Source organism: Pezoporus wallicus, unplaced genomic scaffold (assembly GCF_028554395.1).
Source record: "Pezoporus wallicus isolate ANWC-B61680 ecotype Strahan unplaced genomic scaffold, APGP_CSIRO_Pwel_v1 scaffold_6445, whole genome shotgun sequence".
NCBI classification, from domain to species: Eukaryota; Metazoa; Chordata; class Aves; order Psittaciformes; family Psittacidae; genus Pezoporus; species Pezoporus wallicus.
Window position 1 is genome coordinate 7,402,143 of NW_026641753.1, and position 13,654 is coordinate 7,415,796.

The 13,654-nt window shown below is 36.7% G+C and overlaps 1 protein-coding gene across 2 annotated transcripts in view; it reads left to right on the forward strand.

Annotated features, from left to right (window-relative positions):
- Positions 1-13,654, forward strand: part of DIAPH2 (diaphanous related formin 2) — a 231,062-nt gene that overhangs the window by 167,561 nt on the left and 49,847 nt on the right. Inside the window, exon 27 of one of the 2 annotated variants that reach the window (XM_057425160.1) lies at positions 2,799-2,894. In XM_057425160.1, coding sequence (XP_057281143.1) covers positions 2,799-2,894 — 96 coding nt within the window. Of the gene's footprint in view, positions 1-2,798; positions 2,978-13,654 lie in introns of those variants that run through there. The other variant, XM_057425159.1, reaches the window with a different exon arrangement.

Here is a 13,654-nt window from a genome sequence, read left to right on the forward strand (position 1 = left end):
ACTTATCCATGGTCATTTATCTTTTTGTTCCAAAAGGTAGTGCTGTTTATGTGCATTAACATTGAGGTGAAAAGTTCACCCAGTTTGACCATGTTGAGATACAGCCCCCACATGCACACATACTCAATCCTTTTGTACATCCAAATCTTCAATTTCTGATTTAATTTCTTTTGTCTGATCAAAGGTCTCTTTTTTTTGAAATTGATGGTCTAGTTCCAGGGTGCTAATGCTTAGAATACCATGCACAACAACTTCGCTTATAGATGCATGATACAGCTGTTCCTCATTCTATCCATCGTAAGTGTATGGAGCTTATGACTGTCTTTTTCATATCCACTTCCATGTTATGGACTACTCTGATTCTTCTTTTTCCCTTCTTCTGTTCTGTTTGCTGTAAGTGGTTGAAAATTATGAAAAGGTTAGTTGTCTTGATACCGAAGTTGCCTGCTCACCTCAAATGGGACTTTATTTCTTCATTGTATCATATTGTTTTTCTCTGTGCCTGTCACCACGCTCGGGGCTTTTTAGCAGTGGAAGAAGCAACAATATTGTTCTGTGGAAGAAGAAAGTTGGTTTTGTCTGCATTATCATCATTTAAAGTGGCCTAAATCTGTTGACTAAACGTATAAATTGTGGGACCTGCAAGGGGATGACTTTTACAGTAATATATAAAAACAAAAAGCCAATCAAGGAGATAGGTGGTAATATGTGAAGTACCTCAGCAAGAGCTGTGGGGAAAGGCTGAAATTTCTTTAGATTTTGTTAAAAAATTTAAATGAAGGCTGACTGAAAATGAAGTTCTTTGTACAGTTCCCACTTTATCACCTGAGGAAGTTAAAGTGCAATGCTGAGATTAGACCGAGCATAAATTTGAGGAGTTAAAAATCTCCTCATTGTGTTCTACAGCTTCCTTAATTCATGTGTCTTTATATTGTATATTTTGGTATTCAAGCAACAGAGTGGGTTTTAGCAGTTGCAGTAATTAGAGGTGGAGTAGCACACTCAGCAAAAAGTGGAAGGCTTCATAAACATTTATGAAGTATCGAAGGATCTTTGTCTTTTTGAGTAAACTCTGCCAACTCTTTTAATGAAGATCGAATGATATTGTAATTTTTCTGTGCATAAAATATTCAAACATATTAACTGATACTATGTATTACGGTCACATTCATTAAATGTTTCAGACCTGTTTGATGAGTATTAGTTTGGACAAAGTGTACTCACAGACTTTTGATTTAGAAACTAAATGTAATACAGAGCCAACAACAAGTCAATGAATAGGCATGTGTAGGATAAAGAGCACAAAGAAAAATTATAATGTTGTGTGCTTTAGACAAGTTTAGGCAAGGCCTTGTAGATGTGAGTGTGAATTGAGAGAAGCTAATTTTGCAGGAGCTTAGTTTTTTCAGGGGTTTAGATGTAACATAATTAAACCTGGTATTTCTAAGTCTTCTGCTAGTTGCTACTCTTGCTCTGCTCCCTTTCATCTTACACGGGAGAGAACTTTATGTATGTGTTTGTATATTATACTAATAGTTTGAATTACCTTGATGTCCAATTTCAATTTACTGAGTAGTTACACTCATCATCACCATCATGTACAAATCTGAACCAGGTACTGGTTTAGGATTGGTGTGCTGTTATATGAGGTCTGGATTTAGTCTGTTAAATCTAAATGTAATAGAGAACTGGGGCAGAATACCTTTTCCGTTAATAAGCTGCTTTTAGACTTGAACATTTGAGAGCTTGAATGTGCATTTAACCTCCTACACTTTGTGTGAGTCAGAAGTATTTTACTGTAATGTAAATCTTATGCACAAAGTAATTATCTTCCCACTCTATGATGGGGAAATTTATATTAGCTTGAAGTCTGAGAGATGTGACTAAAATGTCCACCTACCTGCAGAGTCTAGTCTGTATTTTAGTTTTGGTTTCTAACAGACATGTGAACAGAAAAAGAGGCATTCATCGATAGTTTTGTAGCACTGCAGTTCTCTGACCTCTAGTTCTCATACTGTGCTCGACTGTTAGTAGCAGACTGAAATGCAAAGGAAGTTAAATACGTGAAAATGAAGTCATCTTTCTACCCAGATTTCCATAATGTACCATAAAGTCCAGTTATTTAAAGCCAACAGGCTAGCTTGGATAGGGAAAAAGGAAGATTTAACATTTATGGAATTGAGCTATTTAAGAAATGTTATGCCACTTCCTTTCACTGCATGATTCTTCCCTCTGTTCTTTCATGATCTTAAAGATCACCCATGGTGCACTGTTACATGTGTAGTGTATGATGTATGTATCCTCCCACATTGTATAGACAATTGTTTGGGGTTTTTTCAAGGATTTAATGCAGGAAGGTGTAAGGCAACATACATATATTGGCAATACTACAATATTTACCTTTGTGCCACCTTTCATCAGATTTTCCATGTGGGTTGGTTAAATCAAGAAGAAATGACCTGTTTCTACTTCAGGAAAATCTTAGAAGAATTTAAAAGCAGAACAGCAGTCATTCACCAGCAGTTGTCTATCTGCATGCTGAAGATGTCATCAATAATGCATGAGATAACATCTCTAAGTTGAAAGAACCAGAGGATTGTCATCAATTTTGCTTAATAGAGCATCATACAAAAACCAGACAGTAATACCTGAAGCACTGACAGCATCCATTACATTAAAATGTACACAGCTCTTATTTGGAATGTTATGTAAACTTGACACCACTGCTAGGTTTTTTTTCTTTCTAAAGTCTGATTTCAGTCGCACTGAGATGAATATTATTTGTCTCTTATTCTCAGAGGGTGATGAGACAGGAGTGATGGATAGTCTGCTGGAGGCCTTGCAGTCAGGAGCAGCTTTCAGAGATCGCAGGAAACGAACACCAAGAGGACAAGGTAAGATGCTTTCTACAAACTTTGAGTTAGAAACTGAGCGGGCAAAAGTTGTGTTGCAAATGTTTACCAACAGTTTTCACTGAAAATCTTTTAGTCATTGAGGTACTCTGGAAATCTTAAGTATAATTAATGTATTGTAAGTGGTGCTGTGAAAAAATATTAGCTTCTTACACCAGGAAGAGTTTGTGCATATAGCTGATAGTCTTTTTCAAGCAGTGGTCTTAGATATGTTCTGTTTTGGAAGTTTTACTGTGTGTAGTTATAAAAGTCAAAATCACAATAAAGTAGCTTCATTTTCTTGAGGGAGACGGTATTATTGTACTGGACTTAGTCTGGTTACTGGTTTAGTCTGAGTAATTATTGCTTCTTGAAATGTTGGTTTTAAGAAAACTGGAGAGAAAGCTAAGCAACTGCATATTCTCTGTATTCACACTTCTGCTTATGCTGTGCCAGTTGCACACATTTTGTGAACTGAATTTACTCTGCATTTACTTTTCATCAAAGTTCATGGCACTATACTGTATTTCCCAATTTAAAAGAAGTCTTACAATAAAGAATATTCTCTTAATTTAAAATTGAAAAATTGTAGTTATTTCACATAAAATCAAAAGCTTATGTTAGCATGTGCTGGCCAAATTGAGTTATCTTGTGAATACGCCATGTATATCTGCCTAATTCTCCATGAGCTAGGGTTAGATTCATGTTTTTTAGACGACTGGAAGAGTAAAGGCAGATTCTCCTACCCTCTTCCATCTAGCTAGCAAAGGAGGTATATAGTTATTTTTATTTGCCATATGCCTGATCTTATGGAAAAAATAAAAAGAAGTTACATAATATGCTCGTGCTAAGAAACGAATTTTGCTACAGTTCCAGTATAATACTTAATTCAGCTTATTTCTGCTCTCAGATCAGAACTGAAAGAATTCCTCGATCAAAATGTGGGGCTTTTTCCATATCTTGAGAAATTTCAGTATGGGAGATTGTTTCTCTGTATTGTGGCTTGAGGAGATACTTGTCACCCAGTGGTGACAAAGAAAAGCTTCCCAGAGACCAGAGGAGATTGCGCAAACCCTGCTGCAGCTGAGAAACCAGCAAGATGGCTGAACCTAGTTCCAAAACCAGTGACTCCTCTGCAACAATAGGACCAGAGCTAGTTCAAAATCCCATTTATTTCTCGTGTGCTTTATCAAAGGAGTCACTTTGACTTCCGTGTGTTCGAAATTTCAATGTGTCAGTTGATATTCTAGTGGGGTCTGGCTTTTAAATTTAAGTAGTTTGGGGAATTTTCTGTGAGAAAAGGTTTAGGTAATCCATTGCCAAGCTCTGGCCAACTTCAAGTCTTCTTATAACTGGGTAAGACTATTATGTAAAAATATGGCTATGAAATCTCTTAAGCAGTGAACTGTAGCATTAAAAGAAGCTCTGGGAAGAAGAGGTTGGGGGATTTCTGGCCTTCCAGGGTCATGTGGTTGTGATTGGCAAGCATACATCAAATTGTACAGTGCTGTCTATGCACGGTGTAGGAGTTTCCATTATTGATAGCTTCCTGTACTGTCTGTTATCAGTATGTATCCTTAACACACAGGAAAAAGGATATAGGTGCTGATATCTTGGAAGTTAGACTTGTGTAGCAAAGTTTTGAGCTTAAACTTGTCTTGGTAGCTGTCATAGTCAGAGAAGAAAAATTGTTGCTTTCTGCCTGTTAGGACACAGATTTCATTTTTGTGTGTCAGTTTTCACTGTTAGTTTAAATCTAGTGAGGAGAAAAAATGACTTTTGCTTGCTTGCTTTTTGTGGGTTTATTAGTTATTTGGTAACAGGTAGCCCCTAAAGAAAGCCTAAAACCAAAACAAACTAACAGGACACAAACAAGAAAATGCCCTCCAAAAAATGCTCAGCAATACCGTAAGTTCCCATGTGTACATTTTCATGTATATGCTCTAGATCTATCTTGTTGTAAACTTGCTTATTGTGTTTGCATCTACTCAGGGTGAAAATGAAAACTATGGAAGGTTACAGTCCTCTCAGTGGTTACAAACAGTAGATCATGAAAATTTGGCTTTTGTTGTATTTGCTTCCAGTGGTTTCCTGGAGTAAATTTAATTCAAAGGAGCAAACAAACTGTACCAGCACTGGCAGTGGCACCGTTAATCATTTTGGCTTAAAAAAAAACAACAGCCCACAGCTTTCCAAAAGAGAAACCTCTGCAGTGGCATGTGTTCACTGCTAGCTTTGGGTGAGTAGGTTTGGACCTGAGCGGGATCATCTTATTTGAATTGGAGAACTCCAGTTACTGTAAGCTTACAACTACCCCAGAAGAGTGTCATTCTGCCAAAGCCTTTTTTACAGAGGTCACTGCTGTCCCCCACCTTACGTGGTCATGTCTGTAAAATACTTAAAGAGTGAGACACACACTGGGTAGGAGGTGGAGACACGAAGGGAATTGAGTTCTTTTTATCTGGAATGGCACCCTGTACTGGGGAGCACTACTCAGTACTGCATTTTCCTACTGGGAAAAAAAACTTTTGGTGAAATATACTGACGGGTTTGGAAAAGTAAAACTCATTTAACATATATTTAACTGCATTGTTTCTGTTGGTTAAGCCCGTAAATGAAAAGTTGCACTTTAATGGGTTGCATTATAACTACAGACTTTTCCAGTAAAAATGTTTTGTTATCTGGTCATGGAAGTAATAATAAAAAATTCCTGTCCTCTTCCCCTAGTTTTTCTTCCATTGTACTTGTATATGTTCTTTGTTATGTGGACTTTTGAATGTGCAACAAGTTTGTGTGGTTTCTTTCTCCTAATCTTATTCTGTATCCTTATTGTTTTCAGCTACAGGATTTTAAGTATAGAGATGATCCTTTGAGTTGATCGCATTGCTGATAGAGGCTATAAAATAATAATTAGAAATTACTTTCAAGAGACGTTACTTCCTCTTCCAAAAATATACTTGCTTTTTGAAAGTTTGCTAATCCTAGTATGAGAATATAATAAAGAATGATATTAGGTGGCATTCATCACAGGGGCCCAGGTTAAAATGTGTCCCCAGCACTACTGTTGTACCAGTTCTCCCTGACCTTTTTTCTTTGGATCTGGGGTTATGATATTATTAAAAAAGACTGATTCAGCAATATTTTCTCTCTAATATTAGTTCAAGTGCATTTCTGTCCAGAAGTAAGAATTCTAATATAGTTCTTTCTGTAAAGCTGATACAGTTTTTGCCAAATAAGTCTAATTTTTTTTGGCAACGTTAATAATAACTAATGCCCTCTCCTATATATATCCAAAGTATTGCAGGGATAATACATGCCATTGTTGCTGTGGTCTTTCACTACCAGGAAAGCACAGCTATAAGGAAAGTACATGCAGGTTCTTTCTGCTTTAGATTTCAGTGTAAAGTATATTTATCAAGTATTTAATGTGGTCTGTCAATACACGTTTTGGGTCATTTTTCAATCCATGCAGCAAAATCAAAACAGTACAGTGAGATGCATAGTAGGCATTATGTAGGAACTTCTGAATTTGATGTTACTGACACTGTTGTTACTATTTCCATATTATCAGTGCACTTGGAGAGTCAAACAGAAACACTGAACTTCCCTTGTTCAGTTTCAACATCTGAATCTTTTATGCAATCCATCTGAAGTGCTGCCACTGCGTTTTTAACTTCTGTAAGATGAAAGGCATTTGGGGCAATAGACTATTACTGCTTCTTAATGACTTCTGATAGGTTTTAGATGGCATTTGGACACTTCCTTTAATTTAAAGTGTGTTGTGGCTTTTTTCTTTTTTTTTTAATAGAAGAAAGTAGGTGTATATTTGACATGGAAGTTCATCACAATTCTAATTAAAAGGAATTATAGGAATAACCTTTTAGTTTTAGGAATTCTGTGTCTTCTGCTTGAGGACACAGCTACTCACTTATAGAAGGCTGACTTCTATATTTACATTTGCATTGATTATATTGAATGAGTTCTTGAGAATTAATTAGGTTTCTGGGTGCACAGTACTTATTTGACTGAAACATACTCCAACAGAAATCTTCAGTCAGGGCTTATCTGCTTTGCTGAGAGCATCAGGAATCATTTTCTATGTGCCAGGTCTGTAAATAAACTGATTTTTGACATGCTTACGTCTGTCTGTGAGTTGATGAGAAGATTGATCAGTGTTCAAATCCAAAAATGTGCTAGGTGCATTTTTAACACATTCTGGTTTGTGCTCAGCTGAAATTGTGTTTGAGTAGCCTAGTTTGCTGCCTTTCACTTGGAACAGTGTGTCATCATCTTTATCATTAAGTATCTGTTATGAAGTTAGAAATATCCATAAGGGACTATAAAAATGCTAGTCTGGTATTTAAAAAAAACAAGTATGTATCTTAAATATATTTAGGCATCTCTTTAAACAACCCATGGTAAAGAAATACTATTCCTGCTGTAATGCTCAGCTGGCATCTCTTAAATTCTTGTTATTTTACTTTGAGAAGCTGAGCGTTTAGAAGCATGTTTGCTACCTCAGTTGTATTATGGAATGCTTTTGCTTACAGTCAGGAATTGTGGACTGATGAGACTTACACATATGGTCTGAGTGCTTCAGAATTATCACAACTAGAATAGCAAGAGATAAAAAAGATGACCGATAATAAACTTATGGGGTTTGCTCTCAAGGCGTTATTGTGAGATTCAAGGTTGCTTTTACTGCTAAATATAAATATGGGTTGTATAAGGAAAATCTATTCATAGTACCATTCAAACTGAGTCTTAGCATATTACCTTAGTCCAGAGAGCTCCATAAACAGTCTCAAAGCTAGTTAAAAATAGGTATTTGTGCTGTAATCTTTTTTACTGTGTTTGCATTTTGGCTTACAGTTTTTGTAATTAAAGCAGTAATATTAGATAATGTATTACTCTTGTGGCCTAGCATGAAAGCCATGGCTGTAGTACACAGAGGTACTGGCATTTCAGAGAAATTCTACTTATAAGCAGGGTGAAGAAGTGAAGAAGGGAGAGGAAAAGGAACCAAAGTAGACTTTAACCTCCAGCCTGCTTAGGGTTTTTAGATGGGTCTAAATTTGATATCCATTTGAATAATTGCTACTGTGCTAATTACAATTCGCTGAAGAAATTATTGAAGATTGATGAGTTGTCTTTCAAATAGGTTCTCTTATCTTGGTATGCATCAGAGTGTTCATATGTTGACAGAGCGTGTGTCAAGTACTTAGGAATGTTTGGTAGACAACCCTAAAGAAGTGGTATTTTGAACTCTCGACTTTGTAAATATTGCTGCTGCTATATAATTCAATTAATTGAATTAGACAAACAATAATTAATTAATGCATCCTAATTTTTTTTTCTCAGACAAGAATTTACCTGACTAAATGAAGATATGAAATGAAATGCCAATGGCATACACATGTTCTGAGCAATGTCCTTCAAAAAGATGGTGGGATGTAATTGTTACTAATCACATCTGAGCTTGTCATTCGTCTGAAGCATTTAATAAATTAGACAGGTTGAGGAGAGTAACCTGACCCTTGCTTTTAGTAACGCACATGCTTCAAAATGCATGTCAGATAGTATGAGAAGTATTCCCTATCAGGTCTTGTAGAAAAGGGTTGCATAAAATTTTACACTGAAAGTATCAGAACATTTTCCAAGTTTTAGCATTTTAAATCATCAACATTGGTGTTACTTTCCTCATTAAATTGTCCTAATGTTTTGTGACCGAAGACATAGCAGAGTACCTGTTCCCCTTTGAAGTCAAAGCACATTGCCTATTGATGATTGTGAAAATTACATGGCAGTGCTGGGGGTCAGGACATTTGTGAATGGCATCATCTAACCTGTGAGCTTATGCCAGGCAGTTGCAGGACTGTGCCAGGTGCTTCAGACGTGGAAACTGAATGTTATATTTGTTTCTTTAAAGTGCTTTTTTTCTGTTTCATCCCAAGACTCTGCAGGTATCCAGAACAGCTATAGAGTTCATATGGAGTGTAGATGATGGAATTTCTTGTTCTGAGAGTTCACTCGGCACAGTTGCTTCTGAAGCATTTAAAAGCCTTTAGAATTCCAAAAGCCTTTTTGAATGTCCTATGTAGAACTGAACTATGTAGAACTGAAACAAAGCTTTTCTGAGAATTCAGAGAATTGTTCGTGGTAACAAGCCTCAAAAAGAGTCATCCAGAAGGAGGCAGCCATGTTCATGTGGTAGAATTTTGTAAGGACTGTTTCTGGAGATGGCAGGCTGAGTTTTGGCTCCATCTGTATGTGGTAGCTGAAGTTAGAGAAACTATTTTACGCACAGAGAAAAGATATTCATGTATTCATTTACCGACTACATGAGTAGTAGCGAATGATATGCAAGGCTAACTTAGTTTTCATTTGGACATTTGAATTCTCTCTGTCAGCAGTGATGCTGTTCTCATCCAATTACTGTGAAACACTTCTAGCTGAAAAATCTTCTGCTGCAGTACTGTTTATTGAGGTAATGCACATGGGCTTTAATATTTTAATATATACATAATGAATGGAAAAGAAAGGAGAGATGAAAACCGCTGCTGCAGTGTATGACTTGATAGCTGAGTAATTTGACTGACATTAGGTCAGAATGGTTGTTTTGCAGACAGGGCTGCTTTCTATTCCATCTTGTCCTAAGCGTGTAGTGAAGAATTGATGGGCCTCTGACCTCAGCAGAGAGAGAATGTCCCAGATTTTTAGTAGTGTTTTCTATCTTGACTGGAAAACCCTAATTTGTTTCCTTTCTGGAAAGACAATATTCACCCTGTGGGTTATGATGTAACAGAACAAATCATGGAAAGTTTCTTGTTGCATTATCAGGAGAAAATGAGATTCTCTGCTCATCATACCCAAAATAATAGCGTTTAGTTACAAAATGTTGATACCATCTTAGCAGTAGATATATATTAGTAGTTAGGAAGTTATTTCATTGTGTGAGAATCTCCATTGCTGTGTATTGCCATAACTCTTTTTATCGATGTTTTTAGTTTAATAATCTGTGACAGATTAAATTCAGGATCTAAGACAGGGTGTCCAGCGGCAGAGAGACAGGTAATGGCCAGCAATCCCTGCTTACTGAAAATGATAGAAAAGCTCTGCCAAGAGAAAGGACACACTACATATGGACTTGGCAGTGTAACCCAACTTCTGCTTTTCTTTTTTCTCTTCTCTATTTACTTTTGCGTTTGAAGTCCTTGATACTCAAAACAAAAGTCAAGGTGACTTGAAGGTGCCATACCATCTTTGTCTTAAGCACTTTCTCCAGCAACTTGTCCATACATTCTTACTGTACTTTATCTGAAGTACTTTTGCCCTGAAAAACATTAGGTTCTCAATGTTTTACACTTCTTCTCTGGGGGATGGTTTGTTAATAGCAGTTTAATGGACTCCTGCCTCACCCCTGTGTTTTATTCTGAAGTCAAAATAAGGGATGGGGTTAAAAGAGGGTATTACTCTGTATTCCTTGTGCTGTCTTTACCTGGAAATCTGAAAGCTCTTTACAGAAGTCGGACTTACTGTTCCTTCCATCATTTAGCAATGAGTAAACTGTGAGAAAGTTGCATAGCTCTGCATCTTCACAAACTGCATACCCAGTACTGGTGCTGAAGGAGCAGTCTTGCTCCAGCAGCTTGGTTTTTTGGTTTTGGGTTTTTTTTTTTAAGCTTGTAATAAATTCACTAATTCAGTGTACCGTTGTGGCCAGCCCAAACCATTCTTTGTCTCCCCAGAAGGACTGTTCATGCAGCAAGTTGTACATAAGAGCAAAATCTATTGCAGGCACAAGGAGGCTGAGCAGCGAGTCTGAAGCCAGCCAAGTGCCAGGACTTTCCTAAATGCTCTTTAGATTTGGCTAAGGTGATGCTGATTCCAGCCCAGTAAAGGTCTTTGGTGACTGACACACCGATAGTATTGTAGTATCTATTGGCTACTGAGCGACTTGCAGTGTTGCAAGGGCAAGTTCATCTGTCTGCAAAATACCCTAGAGGCATTTCTTACTTTTTTTTTTTGCAATAGTTGAAGGAGTAAAAAGAACTCTAAACTTATATGTGTATCAAGAAAATAATTTAAAAAGCATTTAGTAGCATCCTTTTTTATTGCTCTTTTAGGAGTCCTGAAATTATATTTGCATGTAAGTTTTCCTGGGGCTTGGTATGGAATGATGCATTATAATTACAGTGGAACTAGAAAATATCTCTGTAGTATTCCTAGTTTAATGCATTTTTGTGTACAGAAACACTTGGAAATAAAAAAAGTTGAAATAGTCAAACCAGAACTGTATAGTTCTCAGCTACATGGGAAGCATTCAAACTAATGGCATGATTTGGGAGACAGACTTTTTAGTAGAATCTGTTGAAATAGGGCAAGGGATCATGGTTTTATACTAATAGAAGGTAGGGTGAGACTATAAGGAAAACATTTTTCATGCTGAGGGTGCTGAGGCACTGGCACAGGGTGCCCAGAGAAGCTGTGGCTGCCTCATTCCTGGTAGTGTTCAAGGCTGGACACAGGGTCCTGGAGCTATCTGCTGTAGTGGAAGGTGTCCCTGCCTGTGGCAGGTTGGAACTGGATGAGCTTTAAGGTCGCTTCCAGCCCAAACCAGTCTGGGATTCTAGGAAAATACAGGATCACTTTTTCGGAAAGGGTCATACACAACATTGAACGTTCTTAAGCAGGGCATCAGATTCTGTAAGTATCATGTTTAATGGGGAAAAAGGAGCTTATAAGGTAGCCAAAATATTACTCTTTGTGTGTATTTATAAAATCAGGTGGAGTTACTCATTGTTCAGTTGATGGAATCATTGTAGATAACAAGTCTGCTTAATCTAAACAGCAAAATCCCTGCTTAGGGGCAAATGTACCTAGAACAAGCACTGGTTGTGTGTAACTGCAGAAATGATGAGACTTGCTGGATACTGTGCTTGTTACAGACCCTGAGCAAATGCTGCATGCTGCCTTCTTTTCCTTTCTGTAGCAGACCATGTTTCTGTCTCCTTATAGTTTAAATATCTTGCTTATTTCTTGCAGAGGATGAGAACTCTTGTTTTATTTATGTTCAGCTCATTCCTTGTATACCTTGTTGAGATTTATTGCATGCTGTGTTTGATGATGTTTTTGTAATGGCCAACTTCAGCAGTTGGTTGAATGCCCTTTTTTAGGTAAGTCAGCTGAGACTAATTTGACGGTATTACTGTCTTTCTTCTCAGAAGTTTCACCAACAGGGAAGAAACTCACATTTCTACCTTTTCTTTTTCCCAGTTTGTTGTTCTCCATAGCAGTCAGTAGAGAGCTGAGCAGTTCAGGTGTATTAATCGATCCCTTATAAACACTGCCTGTCAATATTTTTCACTGTTCACTGACTTGTGTAATTCTTATTTAGCTTAATTTTCACAGAAGCCTGTTTCTAGACAAACATTAATAATTTCTGATGAAAATATGCTAGAAGTTCTATGATGCTGGTCAAGTTTCCATGTTCCTATTAAGATTTTAATGCAAAAGAACAATTTTTAATATATTTTTAGCATACAGTAATGAATGCTTAAGCTACTGAACTGGAGAATGCTATTGCAAATACAAAGAATGGAAGTCAATGATAGACAATAGAAAATGTCATGAAACAGAAGAATATGCCTGTGAAAAAATAGAATAGTTTAGCTGAGGAAGCAAATTAGTCTGAATGATAGATTTTATATGATCCATGTTATTTTTTTCTGTGCTTAATCTTTTACTAATATTATGATCTTAATTAGAGACATGCCACCAAAAACTGTATTTTGTTCTTTATAGCTTCTTATTAGATGAGGAAAATACTATCAATTTTGGGGTATAGATTTTGTAATATCAACTCAGCCTGACTTCGATTATGTTGATGCTTCTAGGATTATTGGGGTAGATAATTTTAGGAAGGCATTTTGTGTATTAGCAAGTTGTCGGCTAGTTTTAAACTATGATTTTTTACAGCTTTTGACAAAGCATCTTTGGCCAGTCATTCATAGTATATTGGGCTTAAAAGGCTACAGGTCTGACTTTGCTGGGCAGTTACATTTCCTACTGTTGTGCTGCAGGCAAGTGTTTCAATTTCAGGGGGCATATTGAGATCTGGTCAACCAGCATTTTAAACACAGCTTCACATTGGTAACTCCATTAAATTCCTGAAACTGTGGCACAGGTGGTCCCTCTAATTACTGCACATTATAACCTCAGCATAGTGTAGCTGAGCTATAACATTTGTAATACATGTAGCTCCAAAATGGAGCTCTCATCCTAAAACCTCTCAGTGCTAGTTAATGATAATACATTTATATTGCTGAATTCAGTTTGAATACTGTTACATTTTAAAGGGTGCTGCAATGCGATGCTACAATTTTAATGATGAATAAAACCAGATATGAGAGATTGATCATGTAGGTTATTAATAATTTCAATAGTGACATATTTTGAGTAACTCGAATTCCAAACCCTAGAATGAGATATATTCTATAAAGTTACCGAGCTTGAAAGACTTAGTTTTGTTTAGTTCTCTTCAAAACGTAATGCAGAAAGTAACCTTTGATGTGAATTGTTGTGTTTGTCTCGGTAGAAGATCTCTGTATATTACACTCCTGATTGCTTTTTTGAGGAAAAAGTGACATAGGCTATAAGATTCTGTGAGTTTATAACTAGTGTAAGTATCAGTGTAGGCATTAGCTCATCCTCTTTTTCATCTCATGGAAGTATATAACATCATAATATTGTTATTTAAAACC